Below are 27,532 nucleotides of genomic sequence, written 5' to 3' on the forward strand. Positions count from 1 at the left end.
TTAAGGTGGCATGTCCTTTAAAAGGACTTCATCAAGCTCATTCTAGTTGTCAACCATTTGGCTAATCAGAGAAGAGAAGATGGTTAGCACGAGAGTCTGCCGTCGAATTCTGCTCCTGGAAACAATGAGTAAAAAGAACTGATTCAAACTTATAACTGGGTAACTTCTTGGGAAAGGTTCTAAAATTTTCATTTTGGGAATCGTCCTTTCTGGAGCCCATTGATAATGATTTGGGAGTTAACCTTGATAACCAAAATCTTCTAACCTTCCAAGTGGGCCATTGATATGCCTCCAATGACAACTTTTCTGTGTTTCATTATTTGTTCTTCTTCCCAAAAGCAAGGATCCTCCTTTGGTCACGTCAGTTTTGAAGAATGGAGAATGAAAAACACTACCTTGTACTGGTTAACCCAAGAAAAGCTCTGTTGAAATTCAACTTCCACCGATCTTACAGGGAAAGATCCTTCTATTCCCTTTATCTTTCTTCTTATTAACAATTACCCCCTTAATGGGGTTCTTTCTTAATTGTCACATCATAAATATTCAAAGTTTTGGTGTAGAATTGAGCTTACATTCATAAGTTGTTATCTTTGTGAAAATTTATTTTTCTCATTTTAGAAATAGAATTCTAATAAGCTTATTTGAGGGGTGTTAGCACCCACATGACCTAGATAATCATCATTCAGCATTTATCATTTCTAAACATAATGAGATTGGAGCTTGTTTGTGAATTTGAGTGCTTCAAAAGTTTAAAGAATTATCTTAAAATGTTTTTTTAATGATTTTTTTATTCGTCTGTATATGTTAGTTCTGTATTTTATAGCAGACTTTCTTCTTTCTAGTTGGCTAGTATCTTAAAGTAAATATGTGGCATGGTCTAAGCAGAAAGCAAAACAAATATTATACTGCTTTTTTCTGTAGTAATAATAGCTTAAGGAATTATTAGCCCTAAGATACATCCTTTATGATTATTTGTTGCAGGTACATCAGCATGTCCAGAAGGGAAATTTTATTGCACCGATACTGGGCAGAGATCTATACGACTGTTCTCTTCTCATGTTAATGATGGTATCTGTGGTATGTCTCAGCATTATTTGTCCCCAAGAAAAAAATTCCTTTTTTAAGCATTAATATTGATTCTATGTGCACAGGAACATTTACTGCATGAACTCTGTTGGCTAAACTATTACTTTATGAACAATCTGAAGTTATCAGCTTGTTACCATGTTTGATTTATTTCGCTGAAATCATATTAGACAAGCAAGAATCATGAGAAACTGTGTAATAACATACAAAGTACAAAACTATTGGCTTTCCTAGGACATCCTAAGAAAGCAGATTTAACTATAGTATTTCAACCATGTTTTTGATAGACTAATTATGGGTTCTACAGGGGTCTTCTCTCAAAGACAGAAGTGATTACAGCCAGATCTATAAGCCAAGAAAAAGCCAAATCTGCAGACAATAGATTAGGCAAGTTGGCTCGCCTATTAAGCTAACTTATTCTACTTATAATATCTCAAAATCATTTGAAATGAGTCTTGCTTACTAGAAGTGGAGACCCTCTTCTTAGAGATTGTAGTCCAAACATCCTTGCAACCACACCAGCATGCTATATCACTATATCCTTCATAGAAGAACATGTGGAGGAACCTAGGACAGAAGAACACAACATTTTTGAAATTCAAGCCGAGAAGAAATAGAAACAGCCAAATAAACAAGAAGAGACAAAGGTATAAACTGAAGCAGAGTTAATAGAAAGAGGGGAGGCAAGTAGCGACCCCACATTAGGAAATTGAAATTGAGGAAGGCAGACAATTAGGAGGATGATTAAGTTAGAATTTTTCCTTGGAGGGGAAGTCAGAGAAGCATCGAATGCCACAATCAAAGGAGAGACATTACGATGTTTGGCATCCACAATAGGCTGCAATAAAGGTGCCATGGAAGGCACTTGAAAGCCACTAGAAGAGATACAGATTAGAACATGGTGAGGCATTGCATCCTTCAACCAAGATGTTACACTAGTTTCATTAAGCTTATATCTAGTGCAAGCCTCTGCCACAAGACCAAGGTTACTCAGTTAGTTGCATCTAAAATTCATTTATTCATAATCTAACTTCCTTTTGTAGATATATTTTTCCATTGTAATGCAAATCTTTGTTGGAAACTCTTTAAAACTTATTTGTCTCAAATTGGATATGAGAAAAAGTAGGATAAAGAAATGCGTTTGTCTCTTAGGAGATAGTCAAAAACCTATACCAATAGCCCCCAAACAAGAATCACTCTATAACTATCTGGGTAGTTTTGGTAGTTTGACCCAAACAAGAACCATCAAAAAGTATTTGGTAAGAGGGTTGAAGGCAAGATGCCACGACTGCAATGATAGAGTGGCTTTTCCCCAAAACCAAAGTCTCTTCTCCAAATTGAATGTCTCATCATGCTTGGATTCACAAACAGAAAAAAAATCCCAATGCATGGAGAAAATTTACATCCTCCAATAAAAAAGTTTTCCAAGACTTGGAATTCCAATCATGTAGATTTACCAAGCTAAGCCAAGATTGATTAATCTATAGATCGAGTCCATCTTGGTATAATGGTTTTCTTAATTTAGCGTCTCGTTAATTAAATTGAGCTGAAACCCTTGTCCTAAATGCTTTCTAATACAGAAACCCGAAAGGGATTAGAAGCAATCTCATCATATGCTGTTGATATTGATCAAACCGTTGCACTATAACTAGTATGTGAAGGGGCACCGTCACAGGGGTAAGAAGACTGAGTGATAGAGACAAGGACTGTGCGCAAATCAAAGACAAGAGGCATTGAAGATGCAACATTAGATGTTTGTCAAGTCCCCGACAATAAGGAAAATTGCAGCCATTCAAATAGGATTGCAGCCATAAAAGGAGAGGAGGGGTGACCAAGAAAGAGATAACAAAAAATAAAAGAAAAGATAATCAATGAAGGGGTTGACCTGGAATTGAGTCCCTCGAGGAGCTGACCCAGATTAGACACAAAGTCATTATGGAGGCCGAATCTAAATAAGAAATAATAAATAAAATTGTGTGTGGCTGTTAAAGGGCCAACCAGGACAATGTCTCTTCAAAATTATGGGACATGACTTTTCCCACCGTGGAAGATATAAAAAAGGAATACAAATTAAAGGGGAGATTACAGGCAGGCCAAGAAATATTACTACAGCAGACTAGACATGAGTGTGTATATTGGAGGAGATCTGAATTGAATCCAAGGAGAATCAATGAAATGGAAATGGAATAGCATCTGATCTGAAATAAGGAATGAAATCGTGAAGGAAAGAACTCTGACCTGAATGCATACTAAGTTAGGAGTGAAGATTCCTCAATACTTTAACTAACAAACAATCTTATTATGGAGGGTATAATGGAATACATAATAAGGGATGCAACTAACACATAAGCTCCATTCAAGTATGCCAATCCTGGGTTGGGCTAGGAGGTCAAATGTCGGGTGTCATTCTGTACTCTTGGGCTTGATGGGAAGGAATCAGCTTGAGGCGCCTTATATTTTCAGATTTTTCAAGGGACTTCATACTGAGGATAGGTTGTTAGGGAAAGAATTATTGAATCCCCGTGCACATTATGTGTAACAGTAATTTACAATGATGATTACATTCTCTTTATAATATTGCCGGTTGCATGTTTCTTCATTTTCCATAATGATAACTATTGTGGTTGCAGGGTCTTAATAAAAACTCCAAAGTGGCAAGATGCACTATCTCAATATAATTCTTACCTCATTTGATGTTCTAGAGCAAAGTATAGGAATATCCTAATAGGGGACAATTACACTTGGTATCAGAGCAAAAGTGGTTACACCAACCTGTGAGAACAGCACTATGCAATGTGCCTGAAGATATTGATCAAGAACGAGTGGCAAGAAATGACAAGTCATAGTGCAAATTATTACTCAGAGATAACAGTTGACACTCAGTCATCTGATATCGTGCAAGAGATGAAGAGGATTGCACATGGATGTTCTGTTTGAAGATAGACTTGTAGTGACAGTTTTCAATTACACGGTGGTAAAGAACCATACAATATGATGGTCCAAAAGTTGCATCCCTAACATGTGGGTAGAGAGTGCAATGTGCATCGCTTATTGTAGAGTCAAATTGACAACCCACTGTGGAAGATAACAAAAAATGAAGCGCACTAAGGTTACAGTTCATAAGCATGAAAAACAAGACAGACATTGGAAGAGTTATGATCACTATAGAAAAGTGTAAAGAATTTGTCATAGACGTGGCAATAATGTTGAGTGACAATGGTGGAAACAAGACGGAAGGAATAGTTGTGACTAGCCAAGTGACATATCACTAGCCCAAGCAAAGTATGAAAAAGGAGTCGATTTTCCAGTCAAAAGGCAGATGAAATTCCTTGCAAATATAATGACAGTCCCTTGATAAGTCTAGGGGTGTAATGATTGGGATCATCTTGGTAATGTGTAATGAGATCTCTTGGAGTGAATACACTGTGTCATAGATGGATATTGGGTAGGTACTGTATAGTATCTTTTGACAGAATAATAAGATATGACAACCATCTCCAAAATAGAGAGGGCAGTATGCCTTAAAGATAACCATTGATGACATGGCAGAGTGGACGAAGAAAGAGAAACTTCATGATAGAGTGTAGAGGGATTGAATGTATGCATGATCAGGCTATTAGGAGGAAACTGAATTGTGCAAAAGCAAACCATACTATCTGTTGCCAGACTTTCAATCTATACCTTTTAGGCTTCTAGCTTGAAGAGTTTTCAATGCAATTATGTTCAATTTCTTGTCTAGATAGCCCCTAGGTGGCTCTCTTCTCATCAACATCGTATGGTTTCCCTTTTGTGTTCCTTCCGGGTTTTCCTTGCACCACTTCCCCATGTTTGCCTCCTTGCGGGATTCTTGTCGTTTCACTGCATTAAGGTCTTAGGTGATCTAGGATTGGGAGGGTTGATTGGTTGAGCGGTTTCCCGATGAGAAGATAGTCCTACTTCGGTTCTGCAGTTCAGTCCCTATCTCAAGCAAGTGTTTTCTCTAGATTCTGACCCTTTCTACTTGTTTTCCGTCTTTAGCGACTTCATCAAGTGAGGCCCCAAAGAATGAGCAACCATGGCATCCTTGGGTGTATATCCAGTTGATTCATGATGAAAAGACCAAGAGAAGCAAAGATATAAAACTAAGAAATTCTCAGATTGAAGATCCGAAGTCAAAGTTCATTTCTGTGCAGAGCAACGAAACTTCTTTTTTTCAGTTACTCACCCTCTGGAAGCGAACATCTTCTAGTGTCTTTCCAAAGATTAAGATCATATCTTGATCGTTGATGCTATTTCAGATCAAAAGCTATGATTTAAAAATAGATAGCTACAAGGATAAAGCAAGAGAATTCATGCTTCATTCATAAGATTGCATATGTCCAGTGGACCCGGGCGCGGTGTTATAAAGAAGTTAATCTGGGCCCTTGATATGCTTTACTAAATGATGAATCCATGGTCAACGATTCATCTTGAGGATATATAAGGAAAAGTGGCCAAAGCAAAGGAAAATGTTTCTAAGTGTTTCTCTTTTTGGAAAGCGAAGGTCTCAATGGTACTTTTCCGTCTAATGGAAACGTTCAAAGCTTCTTTTCCGGAGGACAAGGAAGGTAAAACAATTCTAAAAGCTAAATATAAGGATATTTTGCGGAGATGCCAGAAAGATGCTGTTAATGGAGTTAGTTGCAAAGAAGAGCCCAATACAAAGGAAATAAAGTGTTCACATGCTCAAGACAAAAAATTCTTTTCGCAGCTTCTTTGAGCTAAGTTGAGAAATCAAGAGAAAAAAGCCTTGTGCGGAAAAGGAAAAGGTAAAGTACTCATGGCACGAAAAGAGTAGCTCGCACATTGCAACCCCAAACCAAAGGAAATAGAAGGCAAAGATAAGTCTACGGAAAAGCAAGGTAATGCCTCTTTCCCCGCACTTAAAGCGCAAGCCTTTACTCTGGATTCTCAAGTAAAGAGGGTAAAAGGATCCAAAAAAGAAATAATCTTGCTATTACAGGAGATTAAAATGGATTTTATTGTGGTCGGATTTATGAGCTGTCATCTAGATAGAATATGTTTTAAATAACTGTTGATTTGCCTAATTTATTACAAATCTGACCATTATGGTTGTTAATTATGAGTTACTTCATTTGTGTGGTGCCAACGATCCAATTTCTGAATCTATATGATCGGATTTTTGCCAAACGAAGCCCCTCATTCTATAATGCGTATTTCATTGAAACAATTGCTTTCTCTGTGTGAAGTTATAAGCTAATGGCAATTAGAGCTGTTGGGTTTGATCGTTTGATTGGATTAGAAAGTGAGCTAAAGAACTTTTTAGACACTTCTTTGAAATCTTATGATCTGGGCGACCTGCACAGAAGGCTCAATTCCCAGCCCATTCACCCAATAACCCAGAAATTGAATGAAAGCGGGTTAGTTGAGGCTGTCGGATTTCCCATGGCAGTGCAAGCTCTAGAGTTGTTAAAAGAATGTATTGAAAGATACAACTTGGAATCCAAGCAAATCTTATTCCCCGACCAATCTATTCTGCTTCCGGTGAACAGAGAATTGATGTAGTCTATTCGGAATTCAAGTGAAGAAGCAGTACTGTGACATTGACTTCTCTTCTTTAGCATCAATGTTCAATAAAAAGAAGACTTTGAGAAGAGAGGACATGGAGAGAACTTGGTTCCAAACTCCTCATTCCAAAAAGAGTAAAATGCCAAGAACCCTTTTTCGAACCAATTTAAAAACGAAAATTGTGGACATCTTGGCATTGTTGCTAAGATTGAAAGGTAGGAAGGAGATCTTGGATTTTATTGAGCATCACTTCTATTTAGTTCAGGCCGTCTGTGCTGAGGAATTGCAAGTTGATTGGGCCCAAATCATATGTGAAGAGATAGCCTCCTGGCTAAACTTGACGAAAGCATTCAAGCAGTTTTACATGTCATCATACCTAACATATGCTTTAGCCATGCATCATCTATGGCCTAGTCCTTCGAGCATTAAAGACTATGATGAGAACACTAAGGTATATGAACTCTATCCTCATCTACAGCGGGAAAAGAGCTTTGGAGAATACGTAAAGATGAATGACGCCTTCACAATGAGGCTATGCTGGGAGTTGCAAGGGTGCCCTAAGCGGAGATTCTCACCTGAAGCTATATCACCAGTGAGCCAGTTCGGATGCTGTTTTATTCAATTTCCATAAGGATCGGTGCATTGAATGGTTTTTTGAAAAGACTCCCAGGTATCTTGAAGATAAAGTAGTGCTTGTTGAGTTATGTAGGCATATTCTAGATGTGAATACCTATGTTCCAATTAAAGAAGATAGCCGACATCCCCTTCCCAATTGTGGTAGGACCTTATTCTTGTGCCTCTAGGTCTAATGCTCGAAATTTGGTGAAAGCCTTTGAGAACAAGGTTAAATTGATCGACTATGAAGTTATAAGGCCCTAATATGATCTTGTTAGCTTTGTCAAAGATCATCTAAAGCTAGGACATGCTTATAGGCATGTTCCAGATATTGAAGACTTTTGGGCCAGATGTTATAATGAGTACCAAACCAGAGAGAGGTACTGGTACTCTTGATGAAATCAAGTTATATAATGATAAGATTGACGTTAGTGATATTGCAGATGATGATTCTTATATGAGGCCCTCTATTTATGAACAAATCAAGGACACTCCTATAATGTCAATTCTGCCTGATGGTCCTATCATTGATACAATAAAAATTCTTATGGTTGGCATCAACAAAAGGACAAAGAATATAGAATGGACCCGAGCAAGGAAGAAGAGAATTGGAGCCACTAGTTCTACTAGTGGAGTAGCATTTGGAACTGCTCAGTCATCACTAGCCACTACTTCCACCACTGCTGCCACATCAACATCAGCTGGGCTAACACAATCTGTTGGTGGAGGAGGAGATCAACCTCTTGAAAAGGATATACAAGTCCCTCCAACTTGTGGAGGAGGATCTTTGCTAGATACTGGAAAAGTGGGAGATAAGGTGGCAGATAAAGATAAAGATAAAGAGAAGGAGAAATCAGTGGAGGAGGAGATCAACCTCTTGAAAAGGATATCCAAGTCCCTCCAACTTGTGGAGGAGGATCTTTGCTAGATACTGGAAAAGTGGGAGATAAGGTGGCAGATAAAGATTAAGATAAAGAGAAGGAGAAATTAGTAGTCAAGGACTCCTCCTTTGTACCAGTCATCAACCTAGACGACAACAACAATCCTCTAGATGGACACGAGCAAGATACATCTCAACAAGGTAAAACTCTAGCCCTTTTAGTTACTAAAGCAATTGCCTTTCCATTTGCTAGCAGAAGCAAGGTGACACCCCCAGTGGCGAGGAAGCTTTTTGATCCTGTAGCCCTACAGTCAACACTCAATGTCCTTTCAACTAATTCTTGGTTGGAAGAGACCATTGATAGAAAGAAGAGATGTGAGGAAAGTGCTCCATTGAAAGACCTCATCGTGCAAGCAACTCAGCGTCAGCCCATGTCAAAGGAAGCAAAGAAGCAAAAGATCATTGCAGCGTTGGCAACAAACTCAATTTTTGGACACTTGCTTGTGGAGAATGCAGAACCCCAGAAGGAGGGAAAGTTTCACGAATTAACTCCTAATGATTTTCAGATCAAAACTGTTGATATGGGAATTCTAGTGCATGCCTCTATGGTCAACTTGTGGAAATCAATATAGAAAATAAGTTGGAGGAGTTAAGGTCTGAGTAAGAGGTATTGAAGGCCTCAAACAAAGGAGTGATGAACTACATTAGAGCTGCACTTGGAAGCACACCTTCAAGTACATTTGATCCAAGTGCAAAGAAGAACAAGAACTTGTTGCTCAAGCTACAACAAGGGAGGCAATTTGGTCAAATTGGCCATGCCTAGATAGATGAACTCAAGGCCCAAGGTCCTCCCCTCATTGAGAACCTTGGAAATCTATTGTTAGAGGCAGATAGATTGAGAGAAACAGTGTCAAATCACCAGGACTCAATGAAGAAGGAATCATAAAGCTTAACAAAGCAATTAGCTTTATTACAAGAGGTGATTGACATGAAGACCAACGTGGTTGTAAATCATGGGATACTTAAATCCGACCAAGTGCCATTGCTTCATTGGAAGCAAGTTTTGGAATTCAAATAGGAGAGTTCAGTAAAGTCCGAGAATGAATTGAAATGTGTCTGTGATTTAGTGAAAAATGAAATGGATAAGATATTTGAATATTTAAAGGTTTTGCATATCGAATCTTATGTCTCCAGTAACCATCAGCTGGTGGACGTTGAGCAAATGAAGACTATGATTCTGGCATTCATTGAAGAAACTTCTAATCCAAAAAACTTCCAAGTGGCAAGGCTTCCGGAACTCACAGCAATAGATTGCATCCTGAAGTGTGCAACAAAGAAACTCCAATCAAAGATTTCTAGAATGGAAGAACTAACAGAAGTGCATGACTATTGGATGGTTAGAGCTAACAACATCCTTATCCCAAGTATCATGGAGCCGAAGAATGTAACCAAAGCAATCAAGGCCCACAGAGCTAAATCCATAACTCCAAAGAAGAACTAATGCTCTAACGGAAGCGTTACATACATCTTCTCTGCAAATGTGACAAGTGTTCCCCCTTTTTTCTAATATTGTAGCCATATTTGGCTTTCTCCTCATAGGCTTAGACTTTTTAACGGATGGCAACTTAGTCAATCCTATTTTTAGCATTCATCTGATCAGAGATGTTCTGTAACGTAATCATAAAATGTAATTGGCCATTTCTAAGAAGGCCTATAAATGTAACTTTTTGAAGAGTAAATAAGATCGACAAATTATTGTGTGGGCAAATCCCTGTAGCTAGGACTTTTGTGTGAGAATTTGTGTCTGCACTTTGATTTTGCTGTTCATTTAGTTATAGTATGGTGTTTGGGAATGAAATGTGTGGTTAATGAAAGCTATGAGATTGCAAATAAACTAAGTTTTGTTTCTTTCTTTTCTGTGGTTGTAAGCTTTACTTCCTTCATTACAGTATTATCTTAATTCTCGTGTATTGTACAAGTTAGTTCACATGCATTTCATTCCTGTGTGGGAAGTCCGGGATTTGGTTAATGAAAGGGACTAAGTAGGAAGCAATCTGGGTATTGTCAAATCCGTCACTTGGGCAATCTAGGTATTGCCAAGCTAACCAAACAAAACTGGGTTTTGTTTCTTTCTTTTCCGTGGTTGTAAGCTTTACTTCCTTCGTTACAGTATTATCTTAATTCCTGTGTACTGTACAAGTTAGTTCACATGCATTTCATTGCTGTGTGAGAAGTCCGGCAAGGGACTGAGTAGGAAGCAATCTGGGTATTGCCAAGCTGACAATACTTTTTTTTTTCTTATGCAGTGTGCATTGGTAGATAGTCTTGCATTTAGAAGATATAATAGATTGCATTATAGATGTTAGATGAGCTTAAAAGTGACTTGTATACATTCATATCTATGGTGGTTGTGAGTCATCATCTAAAAATTGGCATAGATTGCTTGAAGTGTGAGGCAATCTGGATATACCTCTCTTGCTCTCTGGTTAAGTGCATACCCCTCAAAATAAACTGGTCTACTAAAAACAAATTATTTGCAAATCTTTGCACCACAAGGGAGTTGTACCTTTCAATTTAGGGGTCTATGATAGATTACTACAATGACCCATTCTGTCATTAACTGTTTTGTTTTCCACCACACTGGGCATATTAAGAGTCGAGGTATAAACCAAAATTCAAGGAAGACAAACTATTAATCAATAGTTTTTGGTGACTCTACTAGGGAAAGCTTCCAAAATCTCTAAATCACATCTTTCTCGGTATTAAGAGATAAAATCTTGTGCCTGTTCTTCATTATCTAAGTTATCCTCAGTTAGTTTGTCTATGGCATCACTGGGATAACTTCAAATTCCATCCTTATCGACACTCACACATTTGTCGAGTCGTGCTTGTTGACCCATGAGGAAAAATGGTGTTGCCTCATGAAGGTCAAATCCCAATAATTCAGCCCAAACTTGGCTTTCAAGACGAACAAGAAGATATAATCAATCAGCTGTATACACTCGCCTAGAGAAACAAAAAATCCTTAGACGAGTATAGAAGAGTCAAATTTGCATTGGAAAGAGAAGAAGCCAGCATTGATTATTGGGAAGGTGTGTTGCAGCAAAGAAGATTGAGACAAGCACACCTATTGTGAATAGAATTAGTTCACCTTGGATCCCAAGTATATCGAGAGTGTTCGTGATCGAGGACAAATTGATCCAATGTTTGAAGAACTCAGGAAAGCTGATTTTCCAATATTAGAAGATCCCTTGAGAAGAGGGAGAGCTTGCTCAAGGGACCCGATGTTTCAAGGTATCCATGGGGCTCTATTTCCACCACCCCATCTTGCTTCCTAGAGATGTAGTTATTCCTCTTCCCCTCCTATCTTTCACACACAAATTCCGTCATTGTGTAACGCTCTCACCTTACCCGGAGTTTTAGCCCCAACTGCTGTCACCTTCCAGCCAATACTAGTTATTCTTCCTACATCAATGGCTATGCCTTGGGGTAATGCTATTGGCCCTCTACGACTTGCTGCTAACAATGACTTACCAAGAGCCTCCCGAAAGAATTTCCCTAAATTCAATGGTGATGGGAAGGTCTCTATAGATGAACATATCGTTGCTTTCTTTGCAGCTTGTAGTATTGTATGCCCCTCAACATGAAGATGTGGCCGTAAGAATGTTCGTTGAGACACTAGTTGAAAATGCACCTGATTGGTTCCAACATCTTCTTGTTGGGTGCATCACACCCTGGGATGACATGCGAAATTGATTTGAGGCCCGCTATAAAAGCACAAAAGATGAACATACCTTATTGTCCTAGCTCACTCAAATCAAGAAGGAACTAAGTATTCCCATGAGAGACTTCATTGTGAGATTCAACAAGTTGGTCAATTGAATTCCTGCTGCGAGTAGGCCAATTGTGGATAACTAGAAGATGTTCTTCATCAATTCTATGCCTCTATATATTAGCTTTGAAATTAGAAGAGCACATGTGGCAAATCTCCAAGGTGCTTAGACTTTGGCAATAGAACTAGAGGACGATTTGATAGCAGCCGGAAAATGGAAGAGAGAGGTGCAAAGTGGAACTTCCACAAGCATTACAACTGGTACAACCAACAACACAGAAGCAATGCTTCAAAAGTTGTCAAATGAGATGATTGCCATGAAAAGGCAAATGAGTAAGACAGTTCCTTCATTCCAGCAACCTTACCAGGACGTACCTATAAGGCAACATGAAGGAAAAGCCTTACAATTACCACCTGCTCAACAAAAGCTTGCCATTGAGGCAGCTCCTAAGAAGCAAAGCATGTGCATATTCCACTTAAGAGTAGACCACGAGGGTGACTTTTGCCTTGAAATGAATAGATACAAGCCACTCAACCCAAGTAACGAGCTAACAGTGGAATACCTTGAAAGCCAAGATGATTATGCTCCCCCTGGCAACTCTGGAACATTTTACTTGGAGTATGAATCAGATTCAGAGAAAGGAGGTGACTGTTTCGCCACCTTGGATGGACGAAAAATGATTGTAACAACAAGAAGCTAGAAGAAAAAAAGTCCGGCGAGCTCAGTTCCTGTTCGAAACAATGCTTTTGTTGCTTCACCAGCCACGGCCAGTACGTCCACTCCCTCTACTTCAAGGAGAGAACAATCGAAAGCACAGCCAAGTGGTAAGTCTGACTCCTCATTTGATATCGTCCAATATTGCAAGAATGCTCATATTCAAGTTTCTCCCCTAGATTACTTGAAGTCTAATCCAATGAACTGCAAAAATTAGTTGATTATTGCAAAGAAGAGACTAGTAATAAAGCTCATTTCAGTTTCAATACTAATATTAGTAATGATCAGCCTAGTACTAGTACTTGTCCCCCTACTGATGAAGAACCAATCCTACTTGTGCTATTCATGAAGAAGAATCTTTAGTCCTAGCTACCTCTCCTGGCCAAAAACCCGATCCATTTTGTGTCCTTATTTATAAATGGTCACAATTTGAGCAATTGCATAATTGACTCGAGTGCCTCAGATAATGTCATGCCTTCTACTGTTGCACGTGCCTTAGGCTTGCCCTTAACTAAGACCTTTGGGCGTTGTTACTCTATGGATGCAAAACAATGCCCCCTATTAGATCAAGTAAAGGATGCCCAAGTAGCCTTAGCTGCACACCCAACAAAAAGAATGAAATTGACCATCCTTGTGGCTGACATCCTTGTCAGTTATGGCAAGCTGTTAAGTAGGAGTTTTTGCAGGGCTATGGGAGGTGAAATTAAACTAGATTGGTCTCATGCTATTATTCCTATTGGCAATAAAAAGATCAAGCTTGAACTTGAGGAGAAAGCTAAGTTTACTGTAATAAAATCTAATGATCCTAAAGCCCAAATCTTGTATCAAGAAATGGAGTATGGGAACTACATGATGTTTGCTAACTCCAATGCTCTAGAAGAAGAGTTAGACCCTCCTGATGATCAAAGGATATGGACCTTAGAGTTTGATGGTAGTTGTGCAACTGCCGAATCAGGAGTAGGTGTGGTGCTGATGCAGGAGCATCCAGAGGTATAAGGGCAATCCTGTGTCACCCAAAAAAAATGTACTTAGACTTAGTTTTTGTTTCATGTGTTTTCATTTCTGGATACCCATTTGGGTCAAATAAAGGTTCCAACTCTCACAGTTCCACTATCAGTGTTCTAGGATAGAGTATTTGAACACCTTGGGATACGTGTAAATGCCGAAAAAATAGGAGTATGTAATTGGGCCATCATTTTGGTGAACTAGAATGTGTAAATTGGCTAGATGAATGTAATTGTAATGTAGAGCATTCAAAAAAAAGAATCAGGTCAAAAGGCCCCACGATTTGAAAGTTATTGCAGTTTTTCGAGTTTTGGAGACCTCCTAAGAGTGCTTCAAAGTCAGGTTAGGGGCATTAAATGACCTTGAAAAGGGCCGAAAAATGGGGGACGAGCGAAGCTGTCCATAGGGCTATAGAGCGCTTCGAGAGCTTTCCGGAAATGTAAACGGTTCATCAATCGGAGCTACGGTTCAAAAGTTATGCCTCTTGGAAGTTCGGTTGCCATTTCTGGATTCTTCTAGTTTTGCATCGCCTTCTAACGTAGCTTTTGGAGCCTTCTATTTGGTCGGTGGATGCCAACTATCACTTTCTAGAATGTATTCCTAGTCCTTAACCCTCCGGGGTCTATTTAAGGACATTTCTGGCATTGTAAAAGGCAGTTCGGAGTGGAGTTTGAGAGGAGGTACTAAAAGGAGAAATTATCTCCAGATTTATGCTATTGTAAGCCCTTAGGGCATTATATGAAGTCTATTTTCTCTGTATTGAATGTACTAGCCTATTTTCACAATTAATACAATTTCCCTTTTCTTGTTGTGTCCATTCTGTGCTTGGGTTGTGTTCCCATCAGGTGCTCATTTCCCCTGAGGGAGATTTGACACAACTTGTTTACAAGCTGCAGTTCAAAAAACACAAATAATGCTGTAGAGTATGAAGCATTACTATTGGGTGTCACTGCTGCAAAACAAAGGCGATGCAAAACTAATACTAAGACAAGTCCGAAGTCAATATATTGTGAAGAACCCAAGACTTTGGAACTATAAGAATAGAGTCTGGGATGAAATAGAAGACCTAGATGCCTTCTCTATATAAGTTGTTCCAAGGGAGCAAAATTTAAGGGCAGATATGTTAGCTGCCTCCTCATCCCTGCTGCCTCCTCATCCAGAATTCAAAGACAAAGAATATAAGGTCAAAGTCCTCTTCAGACCTAATGTGCCTGACAATGCTGAACCACGGCAAGTCTTCACCAATGATAAGAAGAGCCAATGTTTCCTAGAAGGAGCTGAGCCTTTGACTGACCAGTTCTTCCAAGGAAGTGAAAACCGCTGTCAAGAGTTCTCTCCTGATGGCAAGAAAGATTTGGAGCTTGGTGCTGAGCAACTAAAAGGTAACAAAATTCCTAGGCATCTAATCTCTTTAGAAAAGTTGTTTAATAGACATGATGCATATATCAGAAGAGGAAGAAGTAGGAAAGGTGGAACCTCTAGAGATTTTGAAGGAATAAATATAGGCAGTGAGTTTAAGCCTAAAATCATTAATATTGGTAGTAGTTGTTCTAATGAAGACAGAACAAGGGCTAAAGGGTTGCTTTCTGAATATCAAGATGTTTTTGCCTCGGGATATGAGGATTTAAAAACTTTTAAAAATGGTGAGTTTAAACATAAGATTCCCCTTAAGATCCCTTTTAGACAAAAGCAACACAACTGCAACCCAATGATCTCAGATGCTATCTTTAGAGAAATCCATAAGATGTTAGAAGCAAGGATCATCTATCCTATACACCATTCAACTTGGATAGCTAATGTTGTTCCTGTCCGGAAAAAGAGTTGGGAAATTAGAATCTGTGTTGACTTTAGGAACTTGAATCAAGCTTCTCTCAAAGATAACTATGCTCTCCCTAAAATGGACCATTTAATACAAACAGTGGCAGGATCTAAAATGATGTCTATGTTGGATGGTTTCTCAGGCTTCAACCAGATTGAAGTGGATCCAGATATCAGTTTAAGACAGCGTTCACCACTCCTTGGAGAACCTTTTCTTATAACAGAATGCCCTTTGGATTAATTAATGCTGGAGCTACTTTACAAAGAGCAATGAATTCATCCTTTGCAGATTTAAAAGACAAGATTATTGTCATCTATTTGGATGATTTAACAGTTTTCTCCAAGAAAAGAGAAAGTCATTTGAAGGACTTGGAGAAAGTGCTGATGAGATGTAGGGAACATGGAATCTCCCTTAACCTCAAGAAATCTGTCTTTTGTGTTACAGAGGGCAAGTTGCTGGATCACATGGTGTCTCAAGAAGACATTAAGATTGATCCTGAACGTGTCAAAGCTATTCAGTAGCTGAACTTACCAGCAAGCAAATCTGGAATTAAGTCCTTTGGTCAGGTAAATTTCTTGAGGTGTTTTGTTCTTGATTTCTTTGAGATTACCAAGTGTATAATTGACATGATGTAGGGCAGTCAGACATTCAAATGGAATGACTTTGGAAGGAAGGCTTTTGACAAAATCAAAGCTGCCATAGCCAAAGCTCCTGTCTTGGTTCATCCATATTATACCAAAGAGTTTATTTTGTACTACTATGCATCAACCCATACATTATCTGCCATGCTCATGCAAGAAAATAAGGAAGGTATTCAAGCACCTATTGCTTTCATGAGCACCCCTCTCAAGGAGCATGAATTGAAGTACTCTCAGATGGAGAAGCATGCTTATGCTATAGTAAGAGCACTTAAAAATTTCAGATTCTATGTTCTGCATTCACATTCTATTGTGCATGTTCCTAATTCAGCAGTCAAGAGCATCTTGATTTAGCAAGAAATAGGATGCAATACCAGAGGAGCTTGGATAGCCAAAGTCCAGGAGTATGACATTGAGTTAAAACTAACAAAGCTGGTCCGAGGTAATGGATTGTGCAGAGCAATTGCAAAAAACCAGGAGGTAAGTAAAGAAGATGAAACCTCGAGTTTTAATGGCAAGCCTCCAAGATCCTTAGTTTTCAAATATTGCTTATTTCCTTACTTATGGAGAGTGTTCTAATGGATTGACATACAAGTAGAGGAGAGATGTTAGGACTAAGTCAAGCAAGTATGTCATTTATGATAATCAGTTGTATAAAAGGGCAATTGATGGCACCTTCATAAGGTATGTAGATAAGCCTCAACAAGTGAGGTTGCTCCAAGCATTTCATGATGAAGCTTGTGGTGGGCACTTCTCTTCTACAGTAACAACTTATAAAATTCTGAGGCAGTGCTATTATTGGCCTGGTATGTTAAGAGATGCCTATAAGTGGGTAGCCCAATGTAACAAGTGTAAGATGTTTTCTAGTAAACCTTAGTTGGCTGCCTTACCTTTGAAGCCAATAGTAATAGAAGGTCCCTTTCAGCAGTGGGGGATTGATTTTATCGGTCCAATCAATCCCTCTTCCTTTGCTGGTCATTTATACATTCTAACTGCTACAGCCTACTTTACTAAGTGGGTGGAAGCAAAGCCTACCAAGAGAACCACCTCCAAAGTCGTCTGTGAATTTATTAAGGAGAACATCCTTGTGAGATTTGGTGTCCCATTCAAGCTGGTCATGGACAATGCTACATACTTTTCTTCAATGGAGATTGTGGAATTCTGCTACAACAACAATATCCATTTGAGTTATTCTTCCGACTATTTTCCCCAAGGAAATGGCTAGGCAGAATCAAGCAACAAAAATTTGGTCAACATTATGAAAAAGCTTGTCTTTGATAATCAAAAGGATTGACACAAGAAGCTACATGAAGTTCTTTGGGCAGATAAGGTAACACCTAAAAAGGCCATTGTTATTTCCCCATTTGAGCTAGTATATGGAGTTGAGGCTAGCTTGCCCCTTCCATGGAGCTATCTATTTGCAAGTTGCAACAAGTAATTGAGGATCCAGTATTTCAGAATGTTTTGGCAAAGTGAATCATTTACCTGACCAAGTTGGAGAAGCGTTACAAATTGGTTGTGTTACAAGATTCAAGAAGAGTTGGCAGATTAACGGATTTTCGGATGATTCATTGATTAACAGAGGAACAAATGTGTTCCTTATAAAGAATTACAAGGACGTCGTTTCTAAAAGAAACAACGTAGACTGAAGATGGAATTAGAAACAAAACTAGAGACAGGATAGGAAACATTCCTATCTGGACTGAAGAAAAAAGAGACAGGATAGGAAACATTCCTATCTAGACTGAAAGACAGACTACAGACAAGTAGTTGACTATTATAGAAAGTATAAGATATTATCTTAATACCCTCCCTTAATGGTCAACGTACGGATGTCGAAACATTCTGTGATAATTGAGACCCTCCCTGGATCTACAGAATGTTGAAACCAAGAAGCTTTGCCACAAGAGTGCTATGACTCAAAATAGGTTGCATTTACAAAACTTCGTTTTTGTGGAAAAAACGGTAAAACCCAGAATCTCACACAACCTTGCGTATTACAGACAACTTGAAATGATTTTTGAGGAGAAAATCAACAAACCCAGAATCTCACGCAATCTTGCGTATTACAGACAACTTGAAATGATTTTTGAGGAGAAAATCAACAAACCCAGAATCTCACGCAACCTTGCGTATTACAGACAACTTGAAATGATTTTTGAGGAGAAAATCAACAAATCCATAAAAAACAGAAACAGGTTCAGAAGGCAAAAAATGCAGCTTCGCCTTGATCAGGACCTGGAGAAGTTGGACGCTGCGTAACACCCAAAACAAGTTGATCGGTGTTTCGATATTCGAAGATTGTGATGATGCGCTGCTTCCATGTTCCATAATTGCGACCATTGAATTTGGAATTATTCTCGAGCAGAATATTTGTCAGAGATGCCATGGCACGTTTTTCAATGAAAATCTGTGAAAATCTGTGAAGGCACGTTTTTCGAGGCAAAAATACGAAAGACCCAGAAGAATCAAAGAATGACCCAGAAGAGAGCTCGGAAAACCCAGAAGGAATCTGCTATCGTTTTTTGGATTCGCTGGCTTGAAAATCGAGGCACCCAGGAAAAAAGGACGACAACCCAGTTGAGCTCTCGAAAAACCCACCAAGAATCTGCAAACAAAATATTTTTTTCGACCCAAAAAATTAGGGTTTCAGAAAAAAACGGCCCTAGCTGAAAAAAGCTTGAAAAAACTTCAGATTTCTTGATAAAAAATGGCAGATTTTTCTTCAAGGATCGATGTGCATGGACGAATGGGGCTAGAGTGTGCTGAACAAACATAGGCAGACCCGAGTTCGGGAATTTCTCTAGGCCGAAAACCCTAAGCGGGTTTTAGAGAAATTCAACAGAAATAATTTTGAAAAAATTTAAACAAATAATTTCACGAAGAAATTATAAATTTTTTCGAAAAAATTTAAGTAATAGCTCTGATACCATGTTACAAGATTCAAGAAGAGTTGGCAGATTAACGGATTTCTGGATGATTCATTGATTAACAGAGGAACAAATGTGTTCCTTATAAAGAATTACAAGGACGTTGTTTCTAAAAGAAACAACGTAGACTGAAGACGGAATTAGAAACAAAACTAGAGACAGGATAGGAAACATTCCTATCTGGACTGAAGAAAAAAGAGACAGGATAGGAAACATTCCTATCTAGACTGAAAGACGGACTACAGACAAGTAGTTGACTATTATAGAAAGTATAAGATATTATCTTAATAGGTTGACCATATCACCGAACATCATAAGTGTGTGAAGAGCTTCTTTGACAAGAAAGCAAGGCAACGAAGGTTCATGAAAGACGATCTAGTCTTGTTGTGGGATAAGAGATGTGAACCCAAAGGTATGCACCATAAGTTTGACTCTCTATGGAAAGGCCCTTTCAAAATTATGCAATTAAATAAGATCAATTCTTTATTTTGGCCTATCCCACTGGAGAGGTTCTGCCATTCCTATAATGGCCAGGACCTGAAGCTGTATCAATCTCACAATTGAAAGCAAGTAATCCCTGCAGTTAAGGGTTAGTCTAGGTAGGCTTTAGTTTCCTGCTTTCTTAGTTTAGTTTCTTATTTACGACACATCAACTGATCTAGGATGGTGCTCACACCAACTAAAGTCCACACAGTTGTCTCTAGAACTTTCTCTCGTGTCGCTCCCTTTTAAAAGTGGGTTTCAATTGGTGCTTGCAGAATGGATATAAAGTGCACAATCAATGCCCTTTCACCTTCAAACAATTTGTTGTTTTCATTGTTGCTTGTACCCTCATCCATTTGTTGGCCCTTTATGCTACCTTTACCATGTAACTTTGTCACTCCTTGATTTGTATCAGCAACAAGGCCAAATATTTGGCCAGTAGGTTAACTAGTTTAATTGTAACATCCTGTTTTCTCGGGTCTAAATTAGCAAATACCATACTCAAAGAATATAGTTACTACTTAGTTTCATAGGAAGACAGTTATAACATTCATGTTCATGTGAATAAGATTTATCGTTAAAATCAGTTAGACAAAATTTCATAACTATAAATTTGAAATTCTTTCAAATGAAATTACTAGAGAAATTGAAAAACTACATACCTCGGAAAAACCGAGATCGAAATCAAACTAAGGATGCTTCTACAACCATCCGAGTTAGTCTACATATACGCTATAACAATTTCACATGACCACTATCATCTAAAAAAACCACTATCTTAAATCAAATGATAATTTCAATTAAATACCACTATATTTAAATTAGGGCATCACATACCACTGTATCAATTAGGGCATCATTTACCATCGGTTCATTTAGGGGTTCTGATACCGATATATCACTTAGGGTTTCTGCAACCACGGATTCAATTAGGGCTTCCGATACCTCTGATTCAAATAGGGCATCCAATAGCACGGATTCATTTAGGATTTCCGATACCACTGTATCATTTAGGGTTCTAGTTGTCTCATAATCAATTAGGGCTTCAGATTTCTCTTCCTTCCGATTACTTATCTGTGACAGTAACTCAAGATTAGAAATATACTTATATTCGATAGTCGTATAAATAAAAAGTAATTTATGAATCTATCCTTTACATCTAGGTGTAAAATAACGGTGACAATGAAATAACTCAATTTAATCTTACCTCCTCATAACTAAAAGTGATAATACCTGTTTCCAATAATTGAATATATGATTATCTCTGTCTAACGCATGTCCGCCATCTTGAGGAAAGGTGAAACATTGTCAGGGGCTTTAACCACCCAACCTCGGACCACAGCATATCCCCTGACTATCTCTAACGAGAAAGGCCCTCCCTACCCAGAACAGACGGGGAACATCTTGCCATCCAGTGGGCTTCCTGGTAATTGACTCACCATACAATTTGTCAGCAGAAGATCACAATAATAGGAATATGCATGAGCTATTAATTAATTCATATTAGATGATAGATATTGAAATGTCATAACTGAAACTGATTCATATTATTATAGATTCCTCTCTTTCACCTCGTCACTCTTTTTCTTGGCTACACAACTGGGTGGATCCCAGGTGTTAGGAATTCTCAGAACAATCGATTTTTTTGGTCAATTAAACGTGCATCCAACATTTCGCTAACTGTGATTACATAATTATTTTCTCTAAGCTCTCTAAATTGAATGACTAATTAATTAACTCCACCATATTGCCTGGTGAGTTCCATGGTGTTCGGATTTACAATAACATTTTCATCTTTGTATGGTTTGAATAAATGTATAACATTCTAAGCCAAATTTAATTGCTCTCAGCTTTCCTTGCGTTTCTATCTCTTATATGCATGATTAATACACTCTTATGAATAAAGAATCATCTATGATTTAAGAATAGTTTCCAAGAACTAGAAATCTATTACCGCCCATCATGATTCAGTCTGTGATTATATTAGTTCCAGTACGTTGGATTTGCTTTACATTTCTTCACCTTAACATGCATCATTGCTGATGAATTGGTGTTCTGATTTTCAAGATCTCCATTGCAAATATATAACTAGATGTACTTGGTTCTAAACTGAGATGGTTAATTTTTACATATGTCATGAATTACATCAAGCTATAGAATGAATCTATTTACTATCCCATGGATGAAAACACATATATCATGTTATGGGTTCATTATCTCAATCTCAGTTTTTCAATTTATAACAAGATATATTTGATTGTACTAGAGAAGAAAACATTCTTAAAAAGGGAAACAAATAATTACACATTCGAACAATATAGAAAGACATCTGAATTATCATATGTTAATGGCAATGATAATAAAGTAAACAGACAGAAGACTGGAAACATAAGCTCCATTGTTAAAGACTGGAATATTCATACTTCAAGTCGAAGATATATGGAACATGATTTACTGTTATAAAAATGCAGTATCTTATATTCTGTATGGGCTTTCCTTTCTCATAATAGACTGCCTACCCAAAATAGTAGATGTGATAACAAGGAAAGTATAATTAAAAGAAAATGATTATAAGAAATGGGTAATCTTACTGGACTCTCTCTCTCAATCCAAACCTGGGAAGAGTCCGTACTTGGTATTAACTGTCTACCATGGCTTAGTAGTTGTGAATATGATCGATTTAACTTTCCTAGTGGATTACAAGTAGGGCCGAACTTAACCTCTGCAAACGACTAACATAGAATCACGGGTTGCCAAGAAAAAGAAGAACGATGATGGTTACAAATACAGGATGCCGAAAACAGGATGATGCTCAGCGGTATGGAAGGTGTACTCCCAGTATCCCCCTCATGGAATTCGAGAAGCACGTAATATACAAACCCGACCATGGCTCTAAAAAGCTGAAACCGAGACTTCTTGGCTTCCACACGTTATCAAGAAAACTATACGATTTCCAAACATTTAATTCAATGTAAATCAATTAAAAACAAGAACATAAGTTGGAAGATTATAATCGATTCAAATTTCCAAGCATTTAATCGATTAACAAGGAAAACATAAAAGAATGGAAAAGAGAAAAAAGAGTTGAAAGATTATGACTCAGAAATTATAATAATGAAATGTTATAATAATTGTTAAATTCTCATATGTACAAGCAACATCAAGTTATTAATTATTAAATTATAATGGCGCTAAATCATTTTTATATTTAAATGCACATAATTAAATATTAATTAAAACAATATGATGAAAGATAAATTAAAATCTTTTGGGATACTTTATATATATATTAACCCATTTATTTTAATTAAATTATTTATTTAAATAACTCATGCGGTTCCACAGATGTACCCTGTTTCAAATCCCTAGGTCCTCTACCAATTTGTCCAATGATGATGATGACCTGCCTAATTCTTTTCTGACTATGCTTCCACCCCTTCGACTGCTTCTTGCAAGGAATTTCTCCGTAATTAAATTATAAATTATTTTATCATAAATAATCATAATAGTTAACCTTTCATCTTAATTCTATGAATTCATGATTAATGATCAACTAACATGTCATCTTCACTTGAAAACATAACGACCAACCTTCTTACCATTTCACCAGATTATATCAAATTAAGCTGCCATCTGACTTCATGCGAACCTCAACGGCTATATTTCAAACTAGGTCAAAAATTGGGATGTAACATTAATGCATACAAGAATAGTAGAGAATGTAATAGAATATAGTAATCAGAGAACTCACACTTGCTTTTTCATTATTTCCATCAATTGCTTTACAATGTATGACAACAACAACAATACGACAATGCCAATAACCATAATGATATCCATCCAATGAAGTACATGACATATATAATGGTTGAAGGGACGCGAGTGCCAACCGTCACAACCATTCCCAACTTCCAACCCTTCAAAAACTAATTAGTACTAACAATATGTAAATACCCAACAATAAGTGTCATAATTATGCAAGTGGTTTTTAGACAACAATATCTTAGTCATATTAGTTCATTTTTAAAGTATTTTTTCAAATTTTCTTTAAGAATAGAATTTAGTGTTATATGTAGTGGTGGGGAATTTTCATAATTTCCAACACAATTATTAGGAAATCACATAAATCCTCTTTTTGCAACCTTAGGGGCCTCATTCATACTCATACACACATATATTAAGGTGCAATATATTTTTTAACTACATGAAGTTTTAATGTTTAAGTGTTTTGCTATGTTCCTGTTGTGAGGTTTTCACATCATCGCCCCAAAATTTTGGGGACCCCCTTTTTCTTTGGTTGCCTTGGCAAATTTTTTCGAAGTTGGCCAAAGGTTTTCAATTTGAACATTTTACACTTTGGACGCCTTTTGGCTAGGAGGGATTTGATTTGTTTTTTCTTCACACGACGTTAACTTGATTTTTTGGAGCCTGTGATTTTATCCTTAGGTCAAACAAATTTCAAAAAACAACATTTTTCTCGATGGTTAAAATAATATTCGGCAGGGTAAAATTGCAATTTTTTTTGACTTAGACAGATTTTGGAAATTGGATATAATTGTATAGACTTGAGCATTTTCAAAATGAATTTTTTAAGATTTGATTGTTTTGGAAAATCTTAAATTTTATTGGTGAAAAAGGAAGTGATAGTGAAATTGAAATTGGAAAAATCGATTTTGAGCGCCAGGAAAAGGATTAATTTGGTTAGAAAATTGAAATTGTTTGCAAAATTAAAATTGGATTAAATTGCAAAATCCCATTTATTTTTGTTGAAATATTTCTTAGAAGACTTTTAAATGTTAAAAGGAATTGGTAAATTGGAATTGAAAATTGATTTTGGCTTGCAAAATTCAATTTTAATGATATTTTAATTACCAAAACGTTATTAAATGAAAATTTGAACATCTCCTAGGCTTTCCTTGTTTTATTTTGCAATTTTTGATCAAAACTGGCAATTAAATGGGCTAATTTCACTATGGACTAAGTAATTTTAGCATGACATTTAAATCTGGACCATTACTAAAGAGCTAATTTAATTTTTGCTTTCCTACAAGGCAAGTTGGCCAGCTTGGAGGGACAAGGAAATTTTGGTACTCATTTCCTCATTCTATCTTCCTTCTCCTCATGTGTTGAGCGATTTTTCTCTAGAAGGGCAGCTTGCAGATTTGGGCGATTAATTTGGGCAGATTTTTCCTTGCTTGGCGTCATTTTTTCTTCTTCCATCTTGGGTGAATTTCTACCCTAGGGCAATTTTGGAGCAGATCTGAATTTCCTCTTGCTAGGGGTGATTTTTTGAAGTCTGATTTTCTTTCCGAAGGCTGCAAATTTCTGCCCTAGATTTGGGTGATTTTATTTGGTAAAGGAGATACATGACCGAATGTCTGATTTTTTCTAGGACATCATTATTTGCGAGGAGGCTTGAAATTTTCGAAATCTGATCCGAACTGGCAAAGACAAATTTAAGGTAAAATTCTATTCATTTTTAGAGGTGAAGATTGTTAAAGGCAGATTCTATTCCTTGTTCTTGCTTGGTTCGTTTCCTTTATATTTTTCTTGCATTCATCATCCACCACTTCATCATTCCATTGATAGGCTGAAGTTTGGAGAGATAAGTGTAGATTTCATGATAGGACACTTGGGGAGGCAGAAATAAGCTAGACCACCCTAGGTTGAAGTTGGGAGATATGTGTAGTCCATCCTAAAGTAACGAAGAGGTAGAAATAAGTGGTAGTCCCACCCCTAGGTTGAAGGTTGGAGATTGATAAATGTAGAGATAGGACTTGGGGAGGCAGAAATAAGCTAGATTCCATTGATAGAAAGAAGGTTTGGGATCGATAAGTGTAATCCATATCATTTAGAACGAAGGGGCAGAAATAAGTGTTTGGATCGTAGATGTCAGTGCAAGCAAGAACCCAAAAGGAACGAATACCGAAAAAGACAAGGAAGACATGATGCCTAAGACCACCTTCTTCTCAAAAGTGAGGTGAATAAGTGATACCAATATCGGTATAGTGAACATGATACAGTTAAAGGACAGATTGAAGGAAGGACAATCCCCCATGGCAAAGAAGATCTACAAGAGCGGAATTGTATATGCGGCGGCCTTCCCTCCTACCTGGCCTTGTCCGGAATTGTAATGGAGTGTGCATCCCTGTTTGATATTGTTAGTAAGTCCATTTTTGTTGAAAGGAAGAGAGTGTTGGCCAACATCAGTGGACAAGTGGTCGAAGAAGCATTTAATATTCCCCAGTACAAAGGCATGATAGTGGTAATGATGGATTAGGCGGCTAAGTTATTTCAGGATAATCAGGAGGCTTACTTCATTCATCTAAAGAAGAATTGGCTACGCGAAGGCAAGAAGGGAGTCACCAGGTTATCAAAGCTCACCAAGTCAGATTCAAACTGGAGTACGGCGATCTTATTGTGCTTCTCAGCCAAATCATGGGCTTAGCTAAAGAAGGTATGCAATTTAGATGTACTTCTTTGTTGATGAAATTGAAAGTGGAAAGAGAAAATTTGATTGGACTAGAATCGTAAGTGGAAATCTGGAGTTGCAACTTAGGACAGTGGAAAATCAAAAGCAATTTTATATGGGCTCCTATCTTTTCTATTTGATTGCAAGACTATATGAAAATCTTGGACTTAAGGCCTTAGGAGTGATTGGCAATGGGCCAGGGCAATATTTGGTGCATGAGTGCTATCCACAGCTTCATTTGCACAACACCAAAGACTATAAGATGTTTTATGATGCCTTTGCCATGAAGACGGTAAGGATATTGCAAGGGACACCTGCTAAGAGGCTCTCAACAGAAGCATAAATAAAAGTTAAGAAGTATGGGAGTTGGTTCATCCAATTTTCACAATTCACATATATTAGAGTAGCAGGAAGTATAGTTTGTCCCAAGAGACTTCCGAGGCACCCACCGATAAGGTAGTTTTGATGGAGTTGGCTAGGCAACTTGAGCATTATGACAAAATGATGAAACTTAAAGGTGAGATAAAGATTACCTTCTCATTTGGAATAGGCAATGATACTTGCCCCAATCCTGTCGCCTTTGCAGTTGCGAAGAAAGAGTTAGAATGGTACAGAGCAAGACAAGGATTCAATCCTAATGGTCTTATCAAGACATCTCACAGAAATACATTTAGACATGTTCCTACTATAGAAGATTTTTGGGCCAACGCACAAGATGACTTTTATGTGAGAAAGCTAGCTTTCTCAAGATTGTCAGTGAGCATGATGAGGACAATTAGATGGAGAAGCATTGATATCCTCGATCAACTGGAAGATGATGAAAATATGCTAAGAGAAGATTATGATACAGTAGATGGAATAGAATTGGGTCTAGTGGATTGGGATGATCATCAGGATCCTTCCCTAGAGGCAGTTACAAGGACAGTCAATCTACACACAGAGTCGTGGTATAATGAGAAATTAAGGAAATTACAAAGTCAGTGGGTACACCTTACTTATGAGAAGATGAAACCGGAGGAAAGTCCAGCGGAGTCAGTTGGGCAGAAAGGTGAGGGTAGTAGCCAGCAACAAAGAACAGTTAAGAGCAAGAAGAGAAGTTTGGCGGTGGAGAAAAGTAAAAACATTAGGAACTTCCAGCGAAGAAATTGAATACGGCACCGTCAGGGGAGAGCATAATTGAGGCTAGAAGCCAAGAGGATAATAGAAGTGGACAAGGGGCTACGATAAAGGTGAGCTCTAATTCAGAATCAAGTGGTTACAGTGACAGCACTGAGTACTCTCCCCTCTCGGAGAACCAACATGGAGGCGATGTGATTGTCACTAGTGAAGAAGAAGATAGGCCAATTGATATTGAGGAAATAAGCCAAGCGCTCGAGGCCATTGGTGATGCTTTGTTAGCCGAACTGAATCCAGATTTGGGGAGATGCATTGCACCACTATGATTAAGGCAAATGCTTATGCCAAGAGGTGAGGTGGTGACTATCTAAACAATTGAAGATATCCAAGGGTT

General features: G+C 37.8%; 1 protein-coding gene across 2 annotated transcripts in view; it reads left to right on the forward strand.

The window, feature by feature from the left end:
• The window catches only part of LOC149539871 (kinase C substrate, heavy chain-like protein), a 54,790-nt gene that overhangs the window by 13,856 nt on the left and 13,402 nt on the right, over positions 1–27,532 (forward strand). For both annotated transcript variants that reach the window (XM_089801070.1, XM_089801069.1), the window contains one exon: positions 982–1,077. In XM_089801070.1, coding sequence (XP_089657196.1) covers positions 982–1,077 — 96 coding nt within the window. The remainder of the gene's footprint in view (positions 1–981; positions 1,078–27,532) is intronic.

This window comes from Cupressus sempervirens, chromosome 9 (genome assembly GCF_028749045.1).
Source record: "Cupressus sempervirens isolate cs-2001-9-10 chromosome 9, ASM2874904v1, whole genome shotgun sequence".
Lineage (NCBI taxonomy): Eukaryota > Viridiplantae > Streptophyta > Pinopsida > Cupressales > Cupressaceae > Cupressus > Cupressus sempervirens.